The sequence below is a fragment of the Aspergillus ambiguus genome (assembly GCF_047715705.1).
Source record: "Aspergillus ambiguus strain CBS 117.58 unplaced genomic scaffold BDV59scaffold_52, whole genome shotgun sequence".
NCBI lineage: Eukaryota > Fungi > Ascomycota > Eurotiomycetes > Eurotiales > Aspergillaceae > Aspergillus > Aspergillus ambiguus.
In genome coordinates, this window is record NW_027395565.1 from 41,733 (window position 1) to 62,308 (window position 20,576).

The window sequence follows — 20,576 nt, forward strand, 5'->3', positions numbered from 1 at the left end:
TTGGAAGTGGTTTAGAGAGCAGTTCACTCCGATAAGGGGGGACCTCGTAGACGTTTGCTCCAGACGTGAGTGAAAGAGGCGCGACCGGTAACAGAGACGGGGGCACGTCCGTGCTTTCAGAGGATCACAAAGAGATGCTGCCCACGCACGGTCCGGGTTCAATGGAATAAAACCGGGGAGCCCTGTCAATTGCAATAAAGTGCGACAGGTGGCAGAAGAGCGATGATGGCAGCACCGATGGGAGCTGTGAGGAGCGCGCGCAACACCAATGAGCAGCTGTCGATCTTCAACCTTTCATCGATTGCACAGTGGCTGGCTGAACAACAACAACGACAGGTCAACAAGAGCGGACACGACGATCGCAATGGGTCCGAGAAGAAGTTACCTGGCGAGGACTTAGACCGACTGTCCAGCGTACGCAAAGGGGGAGACAGACCTGGTATCCGATCACTCCAGCGGAGAAGGGTGATCCGGGACGAGACGAGCTACTATGCACAATACTTACCCGGCGATCGCAGGGGTCTAGAGAGTAGCGCGTTGTTTCGGGGGGAAGACAAAGCCGGTGGTGATGGGAGAGAGCGAGGAGGCTTTGGAGAAGAGAGGATGAAGTGGGAGGTGGTGGTTAATAATAAGGTCGACAGTCGGGGTCACACCATATCAACGGCGGAAAGCACCACCAGGTTGTCAGGGCCGATTGCAGGCACTCGATGTGATTTTTGTATACTTAAGTATAAATATCCGTCTATTTCTTGTTTATTATCTGTCATCGGTGGGTAGATCTTGGTTAGGCCCGCTGGAGTATATATATACTGCACACTCTCCCGGGAGTAAACCGCATTATTGTCATTCTGGATCAAATATGGAGAGCCTTCCCTTACGAGGTAAGTACAGATATATGCCATGCGACATTATCACAGAACACACAGGATACAAATCTACCGGTGTAACTACCATCAGGGGAGGGCACTGTGTTCTGGAGTACCATCGTCCACCCACCCATCATCTTCAACCGCCATGGCCGTCGGTTCGGGTTTATGTATGCGTACAGCCCAAAGGAAGTAGTCCTCCACCGGCAGTAAGTTCAGTAGGAGGCCATTGCACCACCATCCAGCAGCACACACCACAGCCCCAGCTACCGCATCCAGGATGAAGTGGTTGGCGGTTGCGATAATCGCCGCCAAAATGACAAACGGATAGGCGAATCCCACGATCAGACAGATCATGCGGCGCCATGGTGGAATCCGCTTTTGGAGAATAGATGGGAGCCAGCGGGCTCGGCTGGTCGAGCGTCGGTGATGTGGTGGCAGCGGAATTGTCATGATGGTCAAACCAATCATCAGCGAATATCCGAAATGTAAGGACGGCATGGCAGCTAGAAGGACACCATGTTAGCCGGCGCCGACGGACATGCGTGACAATACCACTTACCATATTGGTTACAGAAACGGTTCTCTGTCCACACGCTTCCGGCACCGTTCACTCCGTGGACTGTGTCTACAAAACCATAACTGCGTCCTAGCTCTCCATCCGGACCATCCACATCCTTATCGCTCAGAAGACGAGGTGGCATACATGGCCATAGGGTGAAGATCACAAACGCGAGGAGATTGCACACAGCTAGTGTTCGTCTTCGAGCTTGGTAGAGGTGTGGGCCAGCAGGAGACCCGCTCACAACACCGCGAGGTTTTCCAGGTTGCGACTCGTCGAACCGATTGCGTGTTGTCGTGTAGTAGTAAAGCCACACGAGGAAAGCTATGGTGCCGGGGATGTGAATGTAAGAATAGGCCCAGTTGGTCCAGGTCATCAGTCTTTCGTGCCGCAAGAAGTAGCGTTGAATCGGGGCTTCCCAGAAGATCCCGACTGCTTTCTCAATTCGAATCAGTTGTAGGGCATGTTTCCTCGCTACATCAACGGTTCCTTCATGGAGAGTGATAGCTGTCAATGCTCGTCCTAGCTGGTAAATCTGCGCGTATGTCAGCTCCTTGTAGTAAGAGACAATCCGACCAGCGTACCCAGTATACCAACGCCCAGTACCAACATTCAACTAGGAAAGGGAGCTTCTGAAGGAGGCGACTGAGGAAGCGATTCTGAAAAACCAGAGTGTTTGGGGAGGTCACATCGGAGGTCCGGCTGAATATCCCAATCTGCCGCTTGCGCCATTTACTGGGCTCCTGTTCGAGCTGGATTAGAGACGGAGAAAAGGGACGACGGCTCAACAGGTTATCTTTCACAGTGGGGGTTTGGAGGCCGGATTCTATTGGATCAGGAGAAGAGTCACGGTACGGGTGAACAGAGTCGGATTCGTGACAAGGAGGGGCAGCCAAAGAGCCGGTTGTTCGGTTGATCCAGGTACCCCCGAGGAGGAGGACTATGACTATCAAGGGCTCTAGGATAACCCCAGCTCCCATGGCGAACCTTTGCTATGAAAGAACGGAAGTAAGCTGACGAGGAAAGATTGAAGGTGTTGTGGAGACGACTAGGTGTGGGCTGAATATATGCCTTAGAGGGTAACCATGGAAGTGGCGAGAACTATGATATCGTTCGTCGGTGAAAGCCTGATGCAATATGGGTTAAACCTCAGGTTGCCACACGCGATGACGGGGATGCACGGGACCAGCGGGTGTTGACTTGAATAATATAGAGAAACAATGGCTATTCATGAAGTATTACCGAGCTACGGTTCCTGGGATGGATGATGTACCTAGGGATCCCGATATACGGGTGAACATACAGGACGTCTATGACGTAGAGCCTAACGGAAACATGATCAGCGGGCATTGGATATAGAGCCTTGTGTTGTTCTTTCAAGTCATTCAAAGCACAAGGACGAACAGACGAAGTTTCCGAAGATCCGAACCCGTGTCGTTCACCGATGTCATCACAACAGTCTATACCGGTGTCATGGGATCCCTTCGGTAGGCTATAGAGGGGTGGGTGGCGGCAATAGCTCGCATGTATTCGTCCATGATCCAAGTTATCGGACCGAATGATCTAGTTATGCTCTCTGTACACGCGATGCTCCAGTCAGCCCTGCTGTCTCCCTAAACCCCATACAGTAATAGTGGAACATGTCACTCCACTCTTTAATGCTTGGCATCGGATATACTCCATCGAGATGGTCGATATACTCCCTCTGCATCTTCAATGTGATATTGCAGAAATAGTCCCTGGGCGAAGGTATGACAACTCTCTCTGCGCCTCTCTTGGTTTAGGCCAAACCCACCTACAGCATCTGCATCGTGTCCAGTATCGTACGATCAAATACGAATGACATTTACATGCCGAGAAGTTGATCCCTCACGGCTGCTCTACAAGCGAGATCACACTACCCTCATCTTCAGAAAGGTTGGAGGGACCAACTAATGTTCTGAAATCTCCAGGAATCTTTGTCGAGGCCCATGGACTAGTCCGAGACCCATACTCTGCAGAAGAGCGGGCTTGTTTTGACACTTTATCCATGTCACGGCCCACGGAGCTTGCCAACACCGAGACTCCGACTCTCCGACTTTATATTAATTTCCATTTGAGAATTATCATCTAAATATTCACAACACTGTCAGCACATAATTTGTAAGCGCATCATGAGCACTCCGGTTGGAGGCGGTCGGACCGACAGGATGATCGACAAACTATTCAGGCACCATGTCGGCCAGCATCCTCGCCATGGTACTCTAAGAGCCTTGCCCATCATGGTCAGTTCTTCCTACTAACATGTCTGTAGAAATACCCCAAAGATACAATCCACTTCTAGTGACTAATTCCGTTCTATGGTTACAATTCCGATGCTCCGTTGTCGGACATGACGTCATGCAAGCCCAACCAGTGACTCCATCCAAACTCCATGGCGGCTTTATATTATTCGCGGCTATGGCTCCAGCTCCACGGGTGATCTAAAGTCTACGTCAAGAGAGCTCATACCACATCGCAGAAGGAGAGTCCGAGGGCGCATTTTGCTGGCAATCCATGTACATATATTTATATGTCTCCGGTCCATTGAGGCTACATCAATCAAGCAACAACTGTCCATTATCGACGGGTCAACAATACACAATTTCATTTGGACATACTCAAAACACCTAGTTAATATGCTCCCGGCATCCCGCATTGCCCCAGCTTCGAGCCGTTTCATCGGCCTTGCAGCTCGGCAGGCCCCCATTGCAGCGTCGGCCGGTCTGACGAGGGGATTGTCCACAACTCCGAATGCGAAGAAGGAGATAACCTTGCTTGAGGACAAGGAAAATGGATTTGGATTTGCTCGATCAAATCCCAGACCGCCCAAGCCACGAAGTAAGGGGGTCACTGAGATCAGAGGACCATATTACTCGGTAAGGATGTTCCGTTTTGCAGGCTGGTGATCACGATGATTGCTGACCAAAGAGATACTTTTCGCAGGTTATGGGGAAGCGATATCTCGCTGATGTGTTGGAAACGTAAGTTGAACGACGGTGATTGCGCTGGAAGTTTTAGTAACATTCAATAGGATGGGTACCCATGTGGATGGTCTCAAATTCGCAGGAGGTAAGTAGTAGTATGTGACGCCTGTCTGGGTGGATCTGACAGGTAAAGGGTCTTTCTCTCTTTTCCCTGAAAAGCCACTGCGGGAATTGACCGATCTCGCCCACGAGTATGGAGTATACGTGTCGACGGTAAGGCTATTTCGTATGATATGGGCGATCGATTTTAAACTCATTATCTTGTGCAGGGAGGTTGGGCCGAGCATCTTCTTACCCACCCCGATCCCAACAGCGTCTTCGATAAGTACCTTAGTAAATGCAAGGACCTAGGGTACGCCGATCCAATCGCTCCATTGCTTCTACATTACATCCCGAGGCCTAACACACTTGTAGGTTTGATGTCATTGAACTCTCCTCCGGGTTCCTGTCATTCCCAGAGGAAGATTGGCTTCGTCTGGTTGACAAAGTTCATTCATACAAGCTGAAAGCGAAGCCCGAGTTGGGAATCCAGTTCGGTGCCGGAGGAGATACCCCAGCCTCCGGGCTCGAAGCGATCGGCACCTCTGACCCGGGCAAGCTGGTGAACCTGGGCCATAAATTCCTCAATGCTGGTGTCGAGCGGTTGATGATTGAATCGGAGGGTATTACGGAGAATGTCACATCGTGGCGGACGGATGTGGTCTCTAAGATCATGAAGGAGCTACCCTCCGAGCGGGTCATGTTTGAGGCAGCTGACCCGAAGGTATACAACTGGTACATTCGGGAGTTTGGAATCGATGTGAATCTGTTTGTGGACCACAGCCAGATCGTGCAGTTGTCTTGCCTCCGCCACGGCATCTGGGGAACAGCAGACACCTGGGGAAAGATCGTGTCTTTCCGGCCATGAGGATCTGTAAACAGGAGATAGGTAGCTGTGAATAGAGTGTGTTAGTGTGGCAAACGATCGAGATATGATCCTTGTTGAGCTCGTTGATTGGAATAGACGGATGTGATGAGTCGAGGAGGAGGCTGATTAATCAGCGGCGGATATAGAGTGTCCGGGGAAGGAAAACGGAACTTCTCGTCCCAACATCAACCATCCTCTTCCACTACAACCGCCGCCCGGTGCCACACTCGTTCGGTCCCCTCCAATCTCCAGTTCTGTCCCGAAGGGATGTCTCGCCTAGCGTTCACATAGTCATTTCGGGCTCTGACTGGATCGCACCCCCGACTGTCAACACACCGACAACCCCGAAACCCCACGTTCTCGCCATACAGAAGAAGCCTCTTGTCCCTCCTTTTCAGGGACCTTGTCCTTTACCGCCATATCCTGGCTCCATAGTCGATTTGTGGTTTCCCCTCCGATCCTTCTCCACGCCTCCTGCGACCTCCCATTATGCCTCGAGCCAGTACCGCCCCCGGGGCTCGTCTGCGATGTAGACGAGCCTGCGACAGCTGTAAGCGGCGTAAACAGAAATGCAATGGCGAACAACCATGTACGATCTGCGTCCAACGCAACAAAGAGTCGGAATGCCATTTTTCGGACAAACCCGCTCGTTTACTCAAACCCAGCAGTACCTCCTCCAAAGACACTATGCTCCTCAGCGAGCACCTCGTCGCAACCCCGCAACGGCAGACAGCCATGGATCGCCTGTTAAACTCGCTCGAAGACCACAGCGCAACTATGGAACATGAAGCCGCAGAAGACAAGGATGGGATGGCCCCGGTGCCAAAGGTCGCGCGACTTCTGCGTGATGGTCAAGGGAAATTCATGTATATTGGCGACTCGGCGAGTCTCTCTTTTTTGCAAAGCGTGCGGCGGATTGTGTCTTCTTCCATCGGTCGCTGTGAATTCACGGAAGATAACTCGCGACATTCCATGCTAGAAGCTTTCCAGAGCAACTCCGCCGGCCAAATGAGAACTTTGATCAAGCCTCCGAGGAACGACGAGGCTCAGCAGTTGGCTCGCCAGTTCCTCCTCGCGACTACCCCGTTACTGGACCTATTCGACCTCAACGAATTTCATCCACGCCTCGCTAACTGGGTCGAAAATCCCACCGGCGACGAAGACACTGTCAGCTCGATTTTTTACCTTGTTCTTGCTATTGGGGCGCAGGTGACAGATACCGACCAGTCTACAGCCGAACAATATTTCCTCAGTGGGCGTCACCTAGCATTCGCGGCCTTCACGGAAACTCCGAGTATATTCACCATCCAATCATATATCTTGATCACCATGTACATGTTGGGGGCGTGCCGGCGCAATGGAGCTTTCATGAATCTCGGCATTGCGCTTCGCGCCGCGTATGCGGTCGGAATCCACAGAAAAGAAGCGAATGCGCTATTCTGCACGCGTGAGAGACGGGCTCGTGAGCGAGTGTGGAAGAGTCTGCGCATGATGGATCTTTTCCTCAGTGCTTCCCTGGGACGGCCGCCAGCAACATCGGACTTTGATTGTGATCCACGGGAGGACATGTTCCCCGCCGAGGATCAACAACGACTGCAGCCAGATGAACAGTTATCATTGACGGTCGTTTGGCTGTGTCGTATTTTTGAGAGAATCTTGACAGAGGTTTACATGAGACAAGTGGTTTCTATTAGCGTGGCAGAGGCTGTTTCTAATCAGCATCGCGCCTGGGTCAGGAATGTGCCTGCATTCCTCCAGATGCAGACGGAGCAGAATGGGACCAAGACCCTCGAAGGTACACTTGCTGCGGCGCACGTCTTTGGATCCTATTATTGGTCGATCATCCTCCTAACTCGACCGTTCCTTGTTTTCCGAGTCGCACAGTATGTCAAGAGCAAGAACGAATCCACGGGGCTGTCCGAGTCGAACCGCATCGCTCTTTTCTCTGACGCCTGCGTCTACTCCGCGTTACGCGGTCTGAATATCATCGATGAGCTGGCTCAGTTCAAGAATCTCCCCCGCAGGCTACCCTTTTTGATGAACTCCGTGTTCAACTCGGCCGTCGTGCTTGGGGCCGCCTTCTTCGCCGACTACGACAACCTACTCCCGCTGGAGGAGGGCATGGACAAGGCCGAGAAGTTTCTGGAGCTCTTTGCAGCCCACGACCCGCACGCCTGCCGCTATTTCCAGATCGTCAAGTACCTCCGCGGCGCAGTGGCGGAATACATCCGCCGACGCAATCGCCAATGGATGGAGCGCCGCAGCAGACAAGTCGACCAACTCTTCGGCCAGGTCGGACCTGGCAGCGAATCGCCAGCCACAAACAGCACGATGAAGATGAACCGCCGCCCCGAGGCCGCTGTCCCCTCCCCTCTCTCCCCTGAGAAGTTCACCGGCCCTCCCCCTCCTCAGAACATTCTTCAACCCCCTCAAGCCCCTCAACCCCCACAGCCGACTCCGACCCCTTTCCAAGGCGATCACGACATCTGGGACGCCCTTTGCGGCACCGAAGGTCTTGCCTCTCTCCCCTACGATACCGCTATCTCCTCCCTCACGACGTCCGGAATCCCCGTCGGCTGCTCCCCGGGGGGCACCATCCCGACCGGTCAACTCGATCGCCAGGGAATTTCCGATCCACGTGGCAATACGCCGCTCTCCGACGTGATTGTTCCGGACAATGGCCTTCTCTATCTGACCGAGGATGTCCCCGTCTTCGGGATCTGGGAGGACGCCACTCTATAGACTCGCTCGATGGAGCTGATATCTCTCCAATTATACAATTCCCGCGGTGGCAGTGAACTGTCGTGGGCTACATTGTTACGACTTACGACTTTCTACGATATGTATGGCCTTTTATTTTCTATATATCGGTCTTGTTTTACCGTGCCGAAGGAGGAATGCTCGGTTTGGTTATTTTCCCGGCGTTGGAATCGATGTCCCGTTATGTTTAACAGGGTTTTGGCGCATTCCGGGTTAATATATATCTCTCTGTCTGCCTTATCTTGTATGTCTTGGTTTAATGCGTGTATGGAACTGGGATGGCTGTTAGGCGAGATTGGATGGGTACGGATGGGAATTGGGTAAGGTAAAATTGGGCAGACTTGAAATTGATTTAAGCTATTTCCCCGTGGTTTACTATTGTGTTCTTTTTATTCGAGATTCTTACCTACGAACTACAATGCAGTAGAGCTGAATAAACAGTTAACGGGATAATTATTAGAAGACAATGCCATGACTTTATGTACCATACAAAGACGTTGCAACAAAAACAGGCTTCCTGGATCTGGTCCAAATCAGTAGACAATCAACGCAACGAGTCAATAGTGACGGCCGCAAGAACCCAATATGGGCGCAACCTGCAATGAACACATACGTTGCGTGATTGAAATCCCGGACTAGGTGTAAAGACAAAAGAAACCGGACGATGTGGCTCCCAAATTCCCCTAAGGCGTGTAACACAAAACAAAGGAAATTCTAGCTCGCTGAAGCGGCAACAGAAACAAGAATACTCAGGGCATTGCTTCAAAACTCGCTGCGTGGGATGATGACGGGCCATGGCATGACTAGTAAAGAACAATTAGATTGCAGTACGCATTACAGCGTGAGAAGACGCGCCAGGAGAGTAGGTGAGTGAAGAAAAAAGGGTAAATAATTTATAGTAGAGAAAAGTCATGTGCCGCAGAGAAAGCATGCTTATATACAACAGAGGTAGTCAGATTTAGAAACCAAAAGGATTCGAAGGCGCTAGACGTGTGTTAGAGGTACAATGCCCAACCCAAATATATGACTTGAGAGGTAAGATACTTACTAGCTTGCGCAAGGTTCGCCCTCATGCCCGTAGGCTGCGGGGCAAGCTTCTTCGGGGCGTCCGGTTTCACACCAAATCTGACTGGTGGTGCCGGGCCAGTCTTTTGAGGTTGCAAAGGTGCTGCAGTGGGCTGTTGGGGGATGGGTGGTACAGGCGGGGGCGAGGCATTGTACGGCATGTTACTAGCACCATTCATACCGGTTGGCTGAGGCTGCAAGGGCGGTGGGAGCACAGAGTTGATGCCGGTCTGCATTGGCTGCTGAGGCTGCGGCTGGAACCCACCAAAGCCCGTAGGCTGAGGCGCAAGACCTTGGAAACCCGTCTGTTGCTGCTGGATCCCGAATTGAGACTGCGGCTGGAACCCAGTGGGCTGCGGCATCATCCCGTTCGGGAACTGGTTCTGCGGCATGAACCCAGTAGGTTGGGGTTGCATGCTCTGTTGGAATCGCTGCTGGTTGAGTTCGGCAAGACTTTGCCCAGGAGGAGCGACCTGAGGGCTAGCTTGGGGCAGCCCCGTCAGCTGGGGTTGCAAAGGAGGGGGACCGAACGTGTTCGGCTGCTGAGGGAAGTTCTGAGGGGCGGAGAGAGGTCGCTGAGGAGGCGGGGGAAGCAACGTGTTCGAGCCCAATTGCTGCTGAGGAGGCTGCGGCCGTGGTCGGGAGGCTTGTTGGAACCCAGTAGCTTGAGGGCTGAACCCTTGCGCAGCGTTCTGCAGAGGCTGCTGCTGCTGTCCAGCCTGTCCGAGCTGGGCAAAGAAGCCAGGAGTAGCGCCAGTTTGTTGCGGCTGTTGCGGTTGCGCTGCCGGTACCGCAGTCGGCTGTGGTTGAATCGCAGGTACTGCAGTTACCTGAGGCGCTGGCGGTTGGGAAGGCGCCGGCTGGAGGGGAGGATGATTAGTGAGAAGAGAGAGATCTGCCATCGCCCCAGTGAGTTGCTTCTGAGCAGGCGGCTGCGTGGATGCGGCTGGCGAAGCTGTAGCAGGAGGCGAAGCTGTAGGTGCCGGAGCGGAGGAAGGAGTCGACTGTCGCGGCTGTTTGACTTCCCACGCATCATCATCGAAGCCCTGCTTAACAGGCTTCTCCGGAGCAGCTGAAGGAGGTGGAGTCTCTTTCCGTTCAGCGGGTTTCGATTCATCCTGTTGCGCGAAAGCTTTGGGGTCAACGACATCGCCTGCCTGAACAGCAGGAGCGGGACGGCCTTTGCGCGTGTTATTGCGAAGTGTACCACCAGGGCCGGCGAAGAGACCTCCCTCATCGCCATTGCCGATGACCTCCTCCCCCCCGAAGCTCACATTACGCAACTTGGACTTGGCCCCCGTCCGGCCATAGAGGTTGTCGAGATAGCGCATAACTCGCAAGATATCTCCCTCCTTCAGTCCAAGCGTACGGAGGACTTCAGGTGTGATGTCCGGTAAGACACCTTCATCCATAGAGTCCTTGACGAAGTTTTGAGCGTAACGCTCGCACTGGTGTGGGCCAACACCTGCTTTGAGGAAGAAATCAAACCAGTCATAGTCCGACTGTTGGAAGGAAGCCCCGGCTTTCTTCGCCTTTTCCGCATCACGCTGAGACTGGGAGCGGCGCCGGATATCGGAAAGAGGCTTGTCTTCATCAAGAGATTCACCAGTAATCTTTTCAACGTACTCCAAGTCTTCGATGGACATCTTTGCAATGGGAACGGCAATCTTGACTCCATTCATTTTATGGAGATGAATTTTGCCATCTTGTAGACCGATAAACTGGGCCTCGACCGTAAATGTCTTGGTACGGTCGGTCCAATTCCTTGTCTTGCCCGCCTCGGGTTCTGTAGGCTCAGTTAGCGACCGTCCATGTGCGCTCAAGAGATGCGTGGAAACATACTTGACTTGTGTCGACTCTCACGCTTTTGGTGCTAAGAAGTACCTGTCAGCTATCGGCCCTTTATAGACTATCACTCATGGTACTCACCTCTGGGCCTCGCGATCCCATCGAGTCTGTCCTTGACTTTCGGGATGCCTCCTTAGTGAGACGCGCTTCCTCTAGTCGGTTTCTCTCCACCGCAGACAAGCCGGATTCGATTCGGGTCGGTGGGGGCGGCGAGACAAGACCAGTGACTTCGACATAGCTGCTTGGAACCACGCCCTCTTTACCGTTCTTCATACGCCGTACCATCCACCACTCCTCAGACTTGGTGTCATCCAGCACGACAACTTCGTCACCCGCAGCCACGGTGACTTCGTCATCACCCTGGGCCATGAAATCATACAGCATCTGGCCCTTCTTCTGTCCGCCACCGCCAGAACCAGCAGCAATGACCTCCTTCAGACCCTCCGCACGATAGGCGCCGGAGATCTCACCGAGTGCGGCGACTATCTCTCGCGCGGTGTCCTTGGCGCCAGCGTGGAAATCGACACTCTTACTGGGGCGCACGAGATCGACAAACACATGCTTCTCTTCGAGGGAATAGTTCGTCAACTTGTCGGCCGTCCATTCTTGCATATCACCATCCCGCTCCGGCGAAATGAAGATGGTGCCAGTGGCGATGTTGATTCCGAGAGTTGTCGGCATCTTCTTGCGCTTGCCCATTACTTCCACCATTTCATTGATATTGTAGATATGGTATCCAGAGGGCGAGCGGGGGGTTGGTTGGCCGACTCGATTGTCCGGGGGCGATTCCTTCACACGGGGAGTCGGTTCCGGCTCTCTTCCGTACTGAGGACGTGGAGGCAGAGATGGTGAGGCGGGCGATTCTGCGCTGATAGGCGAAGTGACGTGTTCCGAGGGGGGTCTTCGTGGTAGCGCCGGCGGTGGGGGAGAAGGCTCCCGCTGATAATCATCTTCCGGTTCATAGGACGGCTGCGGGGGCGGCGGGATAGCCCGAGTGGGCTCAGGTTCTGGGGCAGCCGCATGCTGCTTGTGAATGATATCGGCGATGGCCGCAGCTGCTGGGTTCTGGACGGTGTCAATGGGAGAGCCGGAGGGGGCACCGTTGGGCTCTTCCGTTGGCACAGCGGCCGGACGCTGCGGAAGAGAAGGAGGAGGGGATTCAGCCGGCGGAGGAGCTGGAACCGATGGGGCCGGAGCGTGAGAGCTCTCCTCAACGATCTCTATGTAGTTGGAGGGGGCGAAGCCGTAGTCGGAGTTGACGCCAACCAAGGTCCAATCGGGATCGGAGGTATCGTAGACCATCAATTCAGCATCTTCCGAGAAGGAGACTTCCTCGTCTGTCTGGCGCGTGTAGTCATAGAGAGCTTTCGCGGTGTGCACTGGTTGAGCCTAGGAATTTGTCAGGTCAGCAAAGGTACACCTTTACCCCTGAGGAACAGAGGGGATCCATGATGGGCAATGCAAATCCGGAAGCATGGGAAGCTGGATCAGACAGATCCGCTCTGCTCATCCAGGAATCAATCCTGCGTGGAACATTGATCTTACCTCCTCGACGTAGTTGTTAGGTACCAGACCCTCAGGTTCATCTTCATCTTCCCGCTCGGCCTTCTTCTTGGCCTTCCACCAATCGTCCTCGTCACTCTTCTCGAGAATATAGAGGAGATCGCCTTCGCGCAGTTCTAATTCGCCCTGCGCTTGGGGCTGGTAGTCGTATATAGCTGTGTATATCCCGAGGAAACCCATGTTGGGCCGTCACCAGGTCGGAGGGACGTCCGGTTGGGAGTTTAACCGTTGGAGCTTATGTCGGAAGGGAAGGCTCAGGGAAAGGGGGGACGGAAGGAACAAGAAGACGGGATGGAAACAGAGAGGAAGAAGAGACCCCGTGTCCGTCCGTGCAGGATCGATCCCAAGTTTCCAAACGGGAGTAGACTCGGAGGTTGGAAGAGAGAGTGGATGGGGAACCCGGTCGGGGGGGGCAGAGAGTGGGTTTGGGTGGAGGACACGGACAGCCTTGGCAAAGGAACCAAGTGGGAGAAGCTGCCGAATTGAAGGAACTAGCCAGAGGAAGCTCAATGGCAGAGGAATGGAGAGGGGATCGTAGAAGAGGCGAGGGAGAGGAGGGAGGGAGAGAGGGAAGAGGAAGATGAAGTTGTAGCGAGAGAGAAGTTGATGGGGTCATCGTCAGTCCTTCAGGGCGGTCACGTTTTCTGCACTGCACCACGTTCTGCATCCCGTCATAGCAACTAAACTATACAGGCTGTACATTTGGATATGCTTCGTGAGATGTGGTATATGACATGGAACCGCCGAAAAAAATCACAGGAAAAAAAAATCACAGCTCGTCTTTGAATACCTCCTCGCTCCCCTCCTCCGTCTGCGCCGCCTCACTGCCTCCATTCTCGCCGTTGGCCTTGTCCGTCTCTTGCGGCTGCGAAGGGGCTGTACCGTCGTCATCATGGCCATCATCCTTCTCAGAATCTTCATGCCCGTCCTCCTCGTCACTATCATCATCCGTAGTCACAATCCCACGTAGGCCGCGCTCTCCATTAGCGGTGACCATCTCCAAGGTCCAATCCTTACCCTGGGCCAGCTCCTCGAGACGCTTGCGCAAATCTTCGATCTTCTTCGGATCAAGATCGAACTTTTCGAGTTCGTCTCGCGATAAGGACTGCACCTCGCCGTTCTCGCGCTTCGCCACCACATCCACCTTCTCTTCCCATGCGGAGGCCACCCGACCCTTTTCGATCTCCTTACCTTCCGCACCCACTAACCGCTGTGCTCCAACCTCAATATCCCCAATGACCGCGAACTCCGGCGTGGCGGCGGCAGCGGCATCCACCAACTGATGCGCAAGGTGGTAGTCCCGGACGGCTTCCCACTCGGGCACCTGCTCCGGAGATAAAATCTCACGGCACTCGATGGAGTGCACCTCGTCCTGCTGTGGCGGCTGGAACGCCACATCGTTGCACAGCCGCGGCGTGTAGATCACCATGAGATAGGAGCACGTCGTAAGCTCCTTGATCCAGCCTATGCGATCGGTTGACTGCGGGTGGCAGTGGAACTGCACCTCGATCTTGCGGTCCCGCCCCGTCAGATCGCAGCGGTCGCCGCCGCGGAGATGCTGCACGAGATACCGCGAGCCACCTTTCGTCTGCAACTCGGCCATGTCAGTCGACGAAGACGAAGACGACTTCCGACGCTCCGGCTCCGCATAGTCGTCCTCGTCATGGTCGGCGTCGGGAAACCGGCCCAGGATGAACGAAAGCGTGCTCGGGTCTTCCATGGGCGGATAATTCGGGATGCCGCTGCCGGACGGCAGCGCATGGAACTGTTTCACCTGTTTCTTGTAGCAGAACGAGTACGACCACCATCCAGACACGTAGTACATGCATTTGCCCTCCATTTCGCGGAGGAGCTCGATGCCGCGGTCCGTGGCGCGGGCGAGCTCCCGCTTCTCGTCGGCTTCGCTGGTCTGTGCACTACCGTTGGTCTGGCTGTTTTCGCTTGTCTCGACCCGCGGGATCTGGCAGAAGAAGCGCCGGTCCTCGAGGATCATCTCCTCGTATGTGAGCTCGGGCGTGGATTCGCGGGGGGTATGTGGTTCGGAAGGGCGGTCTTCCGAGTACACCTGGGTCGACTTCTGCTCGGAAACAGGCTGTTGTTGGGCATGCTCGTTGGAGATGGCCTGCGTTTGAAGGAGGTCCTTGGCGTGGGAGTCAAGGATGTATTCGTCGGGGAAAAGGACTTGGAACTGTCTGGGTGGTTAACAGCTGTGTGGTATGCATGCGGGCGGAGGTCATGAGCTACCTGAGGAAATGCGAGTAGATCGTCGTTGATGTTGAATGCCTTCTTGTTCGCCCAGGCTGTAGACCCAGCACACGCCAGCACCAGTAGTGGCGCGAGGATGCGATTGCGTCGACCCATGGCTTGGTTGCTGTTCGGGCGAGTTGTAGCGAGCGTCCCTGCGAGGTTAGGGGAGGGTGTGTGGAGCTATTCAGAAATTCATAGAGAGGCAGAGGAGTGAGATCGAATTGCCACCGAATGCATTTCAGCCGGACTGATGGTGGAGGAAGACAAGGACATTTAGTCGGTCATGATGCCAGCTGTGAACAAGCCCGTCGGACCATCGGCGGGCGGTGATGCCAATCGGCTTATCACCACGTGCCCATTACCCTTTTCGACGCGGACCGGAAACATCAACAAGATAAACAACATGACCTGCGACGACGACCATGTCTACATTTGCTCGGTTTCCCTGACCTCCCTCCGGAGCTGCGTCATGAAATACGGCGCGAAGCTCTGCCAGCAGAAGACGAGCCTGCCATTTTCCCGTAGAAAAAAAAGGATGTTTGCGTCGCTACCCTCCACAGCAATCGAAGTCGCCGTATTATTTCCGCCATGATCTGTTGGATCTTGTCCCTGTGCAAGTTGACATATTGATGTCTTTTATGAATCAAGAATCCCGTGCCATCGCTAAAACCTGGATGCGGTCCCAGCGCATCCAAATCCGCTTCGACGAAGCTCACCAGTCCTACGTTTTTATGCGTCCATTTGACCCAAGCATTGGCGTGCTGTACATTGAAACTGGCAGAATAGAAGACCTTCATCTTGAGTTACCCAATGCCAATCACGAACCAGTTCCCATCAGCTGTGATGTCTATCGTGGTCCAGATATTAGACGATTTGCCAACCCTGCGGTGTTGTTTGGCGACTATTGGATGTTCAAGGACCTTGACAAGTACAACCTAGTGGAAGAGATAGTTGTGGCCGCTGACATGCAACCATCCTGGGAGCACTGTGACAAGAACAAATTCTAGGCGCGGCGGTGGAAAGTAGGCCAGACACACAAGAAGTCGCTTTTTAGCGTGGGCGTAAGGTCAAACGCGGCCGCGATCGACTTCGCAAAGTGCTTGGAGACGAGACGCATGCTGAGCAAGTATATTGGGCCTACGAGTTCATGGATATCGAACACCGTAACATCTCTGATGTCCGGGTTGTGTCTGCATCGAGAGTACTAACGTTCGTAAGGTTCCGCTGATAAGCATCCTATGTAGACGGGATAGGAGGCAATAGTTAGAGTCCACAATTCATTGGTGCACATCTAATATACATATGTGAACAACGCCGAGAAGAGTATCATAAACAAACCGAAATTACACACCCATCGAAACCATCTACCACGCCATCCTCTTTCCAATGTCACTCTCCCACCCACGAGTCCTCTCAAACCCATTGGACGCCGTCTGGTAGTCCAGCATCGCCTGATACACTTCCTCCTGACTCGTCAGGACAAACGGGCCATACTGCACGACCTTCTGGTCGAGCGGCTGGCCAGCAACAAGGATGAACCGCGACTCGGACTCAGCGTTATCAGGCACAGACGCCTCAACATAGTCACCAGGCTGCTCAAACACAACATTATGGAACTCCTTCACGACGCGCGTGGAATCATTCGACCCAAACACCGTCGATCCAGCCAGCGTATACGCAAAACCATTCCACCCCTGGGGCAGTGGCTGGGCGATGCGCCCACCAGGCTTGATAGTCACGTCAAGCAGCCACACAGGCGTATACGCCAAGTCACGCACAGAGTCGACACCATGCGACTGGCCGGAGATGACCTTGACGGAGACACGGCCGTCGTCGACGCGGGCGACGGGGATCTCCTCGGCGCGCAGGTCGCGGTAGCGTGGCTCGCACATCTTCAGCTGCTTGGGCAGGTCGACCCACAGCTGCATGCCGACGTTGGGGCTGCCGTCCGGGTTCTCGTGCGGCATCTCGGCGTGCATGATGCCGCGCCCGGCTGTCATGAACTGCAGGTCGCCCGGTCCGATCGTGCCCCGGTTGCCGGCGAAGTCCTCGTGGTCAACGCCACCCGATAGCAGGTACGTGATGGTCTCCTGACCACGGTGCGGGTGGTCGGGGAATCCGGCGCCTTTGCCGATCGTGAAGTGGTCTAGCATCAGGAAGGGGCTGAAGTTGCGGAGCTTGGCGGTGCCGATGGAGCGGCGCACGCGGGCGCCGGCGCCTTCGGCTTGCTCAATGGCTAGGAAGACCTGACGGATGGCACGGGGGACAGCCATTTCGGTGACAGGGACTATGATAGGGGTGAATTCAGTGGTGCTTGTAATCTTCTCTGAAGTGGACTGTCGCAGAGTAGGAAGCAATTCCAGTAGAGTTCTGATGTGGGATGTATAGAAAGAAAAGTAGATTGCAATAATTGCGATGAAAAAAGACAGAAGCAGTCGCATGGACGCGGGCGACCAGTTATTTATACTTGAGTCAGGCGGACGGGCGAATGTAGTAGAAAATTCCTGTTCACGCCCGTAGCCTGTGGAGGTCATAGTCATTTCTTATAGAGCATCGTCGGCAGACGAAGCGGTTGATTACCAAGATCCCCGTCAGCATTCCGCTATGCCGCTTCGGGAACGTATTGCTGCCTGATACTCCCGGCATCTTACCCCATGATTACGTCGGTCCTATGTCATTGGCTGGCGTTTGCTCAGTCAGGATCTGGTCAGCACGCATAATCTATGAGTCACGTGCAGCATGCTGAGTGATTCTGCGGCTTCGAATCAGTAAGCATAAGATGAACTTCTCATGCGTATGAGCCATCTAGTAATGGAAAATGACAGACAGTTTGTATTATTATCGCTATGCACACCCCTTCCCACAATTACGAAGCACTCCAACAACACTCAAACCGGCATTTTGCAAAGAAGGAAAAGGAAGAGTCAACATCAAAGGCAAATTATCTTACAAGAAAACTCTTCACATGGTCACTCACAACATAGTGAAAGAGTTAGACCAGAATTGCATGAATTCGTCCGTAGACATCAATCACTTGGCAAAGTGCAGATCATAGCCGAGCCACCGGCGAGCGTTCACACCAGCCACATCCAGACCAGGGGTTCCGTAGGTCAGAGGAGCGTAGAAGCAGAATCCCCAAATAGTAGCTGCGAGGATGACCAGAGCCGCGACCCAGCAGGCAAGAACAGACTTAGATCCCATCCGCTCGCCAGCAGTAATGAAGTGGCGAGGACGAGCGGACGCCTTCGACTTTCCAGTGGAGTCGTCTGCCTCAGGCTTCGTAGACTGGATGGGTTGGATGTTGAAGATGAATTCAACCAAAGCACCGGTCACCATGCATGAAGCAACGTGGGCCGGGAGATAGTGGTGCAAGAAACGCTGGCGTCCCATTAACCAGAAGGGGAAATAATGAGCAGCCCAACACAAGAACAGGAAAGCAGTGCTGTTATAGAGACGGGAACGGGAACCGACGCCCCAAACTCGAGGCAGTTAGTATGTCAGTTACAGGATTGTGGCTGGGTCTACTCACTTTCTTCAACCGCATCAATGCCGCGTCTCAGAGACAGTTGATCGGCACCGATGACACCGGCAAAAACTGCCAAAAGACTACTGGCGATCCACCAACCAATGGGGTTACCCAGGAAGTAGATCTGCTCCCGAGTGTCGTTCTTAGTCCAGAAGCTGACACCACGAAGAAGGAATGGCCACTGGAAGGGTTCACTGGCATAGGGATGGCTACTCGTGAGAGCGTTGTTATGGAAGAACATGGCACGCTGCAGTTCCACGTACTTGCGGAGGAAGGACAGATGCTTGACCTTGCGTTCTTCCTTGAACCGCCGAGGGCTGTCCTCAGGTAGCGAATCGATAGAATCCGCAAACCAGAGGTTACTGCTCTGCAGCACATTCTTGTTGCCATTAATTTCGGCCTGTTTGAACGCCCAGTCGGGCAAGGGTGTACTATGTGTCCACATCGCAACCCGAGTGGGAACGTGGATCAACTTGAAGTGGCTGGACAAAGTCTTGAATTGCTGCTTCGTCTTTCCGTGCTCAATCTTGAGCTCGAAAAGAGTATCGTTGTGGCGTTCACCATTTGCCAACTCGTGGGAGACTGTGGTAAATTCCTGGTTGGTCGGGAAATAGGGAGACGCAACATCGTGTGTCAAGAGGATAGTATCGGTTCCCAAATGGCGAAGCTGAATGATGTCGCCGTTCCGCACGTCGTGGCCACCCTCAGGCTCAACATCAGGGAGGGATACCCCAGGAAGGATTTGCCATTGATTGTTGGTGTCGTTGAAAGGATATCCGGTAACCTGCTGGCCTTGGCTAGAAATACGTCCGTCATCATAGCGGAGGGGATACTTCTCCCAATGACTATGGAGAAGGACCTTGGTATCCTTGTGTCTGATCGTGATCGTGTCGAAGTACTTGACACCGATGGACTGTGCCGACAGGGCATTATCGGAGAGAGTCTCCTGGAACTCGGGGGTCATGAACTCATCGCCAGGTCCAGAACGGTTCAGAATGGCAAAGTGGACCTGGAACCAGAACAGGTAGAAGAAGAAGGGGACGACAATCAGGGCGAAGGCACGGGCAGCGAAGTGCTGACCCCATCGGAACATGCTGAGGGCACCGTTCGGGCGTCTGATATCCAGCAGATTCCAGAGATCGACCAGAACAGCGGCACCGATGGTGACAAAGGTAAAGACACCAACGTACTTAGTGGATATCACGCAGCTGAGGGACACTCCAGTCAAAAGAAGCCATTTCCACCACTTCCGGCCAAACGGTTCATGGCGCAACTTATAGAAACGGACGTAGCACAGCACACTGAGAGCCATGGTGAGAACTAGGGTGGCATCCAGGAGAATCAATCGATCTTCACCAATATGCGCGTTGTCGAAGAGGACCAGGCCAGCCGCGAGGACGCAAGCGGGAAGCGAGTAGCCAGACTCCCACATGATCAAGAAGACCACCGGGATTGTGAGGGCGCCGAGGGTCGCGGGCATAGCACGAAGCGCGACATAGGGGACCTTGTGGTCAATGTAGCTATCGCCGATGTTGTCGAACAGGAAGTGGCCGTCGTAGCCCACAAGCCATCCCATAAAGGCGAAGAGAAGTTTTCCGAAGGGAGGATGGACATCGAAGAAGTAGGTTCGTTGCAAATAGTAGGAGGCGAACTACAGAAGCCAGAAATCAGATCAATTCTTCAATGGGCCCCGGGTATACAATCCAACTAACCTTTCCGAAGTGGACCTCATCGAAGACAACCTCGTTGGGGTAGGAGATCTTATAGAAGCGGGTGATGAATGCCAGGACGGTCAGAACGGTCATGGCCAGCCGATAATCCCATTCTGACCGTTTGGGGGTGACACCCTGAAATGTAGGAACCGGTGAAGAAGCCTCCTGGGGCACCGGAGTGCCTCCTTTACCACCTCTCTTCCGGAGAGAAGGAGAGGAAGACATGATGTCGACGATAGATGAAAAGACCACCTATGTTTGTACTGCGGTGCCGAAAGACAATGGTCAGCGAGAACGGACGGCACCAACAGGGAGAGAGCGAGGAAACTTACCGAAATTAAACAAGGAACATGACAGGAAAGAAGAAGAGAAAAAGAAAGAAGAGCAGAGGAGAAAGAATTGACGGGAGAGAGGGAGAGAAGGAGGTGTTGTAGGAGGGGAACTGCCGATGGGGCGGGCTTGCGTGTCCGTTCAGGAACACGCGCGCGGAACGGAACAAGACCCCGGCCGGATAG

At 53.7% G+C, this 20,576-nt stretch overlaps 7 protein-coding genes across 7 annotated transcripts; 2 read left to right on the forward strand and 5 right to left on the reverse strand.

Annotated features, from left to right (window-relative positions):
- Nucleotides 1-740: 740 nt before the first annotated feature.
- Nucleotides 741-2,429, reverse strand: BDV59DRAFT_210992 (phosphatase PAP2 family protein). The gene is made up of 3 exons (XM_073695705.1): nt 2,013-2,429; nt 1,429-1,963; nt 741-1,372 (listed from the first exon to the last, which is right to left on the reverse strand). Exons 1-3 carry the CDS (start codon nt 2,406-2,408, stop codon nt 954-956), a joined length of 1,350 nt encoding a protein of 449 aa, XP_073543419.1. The 5' UTR covers nt 2,409-2,429; the 3' UTR covers nt 741-953.
- Nucleotides 2,430-4,085: 1,656 nt separating this feature from the next.
- BDV59DRAFT_196276 (uncharacterized protein) lies at nt 4,086-8,082 on the forward strand (the record flags this gene model as incomplete). Its single annotated transcript, XM_073692693.1, has 7 exons — nt 4,086-4,325; nt 4,393-4,430; nt 4,481-4,518; nt 4,561-4,646; nt 4,703-4,785; nt 4,848-5,324; nt 5,844-8,082. 7 exons carry the CDS (start codon nt 4,086-4,088, stop codon nt 8,080-8,082), a joined length of 3,201 nt encoding a protein of 1,066 aa, XP_073543420.1.
- Nucleotides 8,083-8,977: 895 nt separating this feature from the next.
- On the reverse strand, nt 8,978-12,433 carry BDV59DRAFT_136185 (cytoskeletal protein-binding protein SLA1). The gene is made up of 4 exons (XM_073687063.1): nt 11,095-12,433; nt 11,008-11,038; nt 9,149-10,951; nt 8,978-9,084 (listed from the first exon to the last, which is right to left on the reverse strand). The coding sequence occupies exons 1-4, from the start codon at nt 12,313-12,315 to the stop codon at nt 9,059-9,061; spliced, it is 3,081 nt and encodes a 1,026-aa protein (XP_073543421.1). The 5' UTR covers nt 12,316-12,433; the 3' UTR covers nt 8,978-9,058.
- A 787-nt stretch (nt 12,434-13,220) lies between these two features.
- Nucleotides 13,221-15,203, reverse strand: BDV59DRAFT_188112 (PRKCSH domain-containing protein). Its single transcript, XM_073691351.1, has 2 exons — nt 14,821-15,203; nt 13,221-14,764 (listed from the first exon to the last, which is right to left on the reverse strand). The coding sequence occupies exons 1-2, from the start codon at nt 14,935-14,937 to the stop codon at nt 13,346-13,348; spliced, it is 1,536 nt and encodes a 511-aa protein (XP_073543422.1). The 5' UTR covers nt 14,938-15,203; the 3' UTR covers nt 13,221-13,345.
- A 12-nt stretch (nt 15,204-15,215) lies between these two features.
- On the forward strand, nt 15,216-15,988 carry BDV59DRAFT_188113 (uncharacterized protein). The gene has a single exon (XM_073691352.1). The coding sequence runs from the start codon at nt 15,453-15,455 to the stop codon at nt 15,828-15,830; it is 378 nt and encodes a 125-aa protein (XP_073543423.1). The 5' UTR covers nt 15,216-15,452; the 3' UTR covers nt 15,831-15,988.
- A 55-nt stretch (nt 15,989-16,043) lies between these two features.
- BDV59DRAFT_188114 (pirin family protein) lies at nt 16,044-17,358 on the reverse strand (the record flags this gene model as incomplete). The annotated part of the gene is made up of 1 exon (XM_073691353.1): nt 16,044-17,358. A coding segment is annotated over one exon (1,171 nt), but the record flags the coding sequence as incomplete, so codon positions are not given.
- A 277-nt stretch (nt 17,359-17,635) lies between these two features.
- On the reverse strand, nt 17,636-20,498 carry pmt4 (dolichyl-phosphate-mannose-protein mannosyltransferase). Its single transcript, XM_073691354.1, has 4 exons — nt 20,394-20,498; nt 20,062-20,324; nt 18,353-20,000; nt 17,636-18,302 (listed from the first exon to the last, which is right to left on the reverse strand). The coding sequence occupies exons 2-4, from the start codon at nt 20,284-20,286 to the stop codon at nt 17,854-17,856; spliced, it is 2,322 nt and encodes a 773-aa protein (XP_073543425.1). The 5' UTR covers nt 20,287-20,324; nt 20,394-20,498; the 3' UTR covers nt 17,636-17,853.
- Nucleotides 20,499-20,576: the final 78 nt, after the last annotated feature.

Bases quoted from the DNA above. Each gene is read 5' to 3' on its own strand.
- pmt4 (XM_073691354.1), bottom strand. From the start codon at position 20,286: ATGTCTTCCTCTCCTTCTCTCCGGAAGAGAGGTGGTAAAGGAGGCACT. The intron at 20,001-20,061 runs GTTAGTTGGATT...TGGCTTCTGTAG, and splicing joins ATGAGGTCCACTTCGGAAAG to TTCGCCTCCTACTATTTGCA. The intron at 18,303-18,352 runs GTGAGTAGACCC...AACTGCCTCGAG, and splicing joins CATTGATGCGGTTGAAGAAA to TTTGGGGCGTCGGTTCCCGT.
- BDV59DRAFT_136185 (XM_073687063.1), bottom strand. From the start codon at position 12,315: ATGGTCTACGATACCTCCGATCCCGATTGGACCTTGGTTGGCGTCAAC. The intron at 11,039-11,094 runs GTGAGTACCATG...GGTACTTCTTAG, and splicing joins TGGGATCGCGAGGCCCAGAG to CACCAAAAGCGTGAGAGTCG. The intron at 10,952-11,007 runs GTATGTTTCCAC...CTGAGCCTACAG, and splicing joins TGAGAGTCGACACAAGTCAA to AACCCGAGGCGGGCAAGACA.
- BDV59DRAFT_210992 (XM_073695705.1), bottom strand. From the start codon at position 2,408: ATGGGAGCTGGGGTTATCCTAGAGCCCTTGATAGTCATAGTCCTCCTC. The intron at 1,964-2,012 runs GTACGCTGGTCG...ACATACGCGCAG, and splicing joins ACTGGGCGTTGGTATACTGG to ATTTACCAGCTAGGACGAGC. The intron at 1,373-1,428 runs GTAAGTGGTATT...GTGTCCTTCTAG, and splicing joins CCGTTTCTGTAACCAATATG to CTGCCATGCCGTCCTTACAT.
- BDV59DRAFT_188113 (XM_073691352.1), top strand. From the start codon at position 15,453: ATGTCTTTTATGAATCAAGAATCCCGTGCCATCGCTAAAACCTGGATG.
- BDV59DRAFT_188112 (XM_073691351.1), bottom strand. From the start codon at position 14,937: ATGGGTCGACGCAATCGCATCCTCGCGCCACTACTGGTGCTGGCGTGT. The intron at 14,765-14,820 runs GTAGCTCATGAC...CCACCCAGACAG, and splicing joins ATCTACTCGCATTTCCTCAG to TTCCAAGTCCTTTTCCCCGA.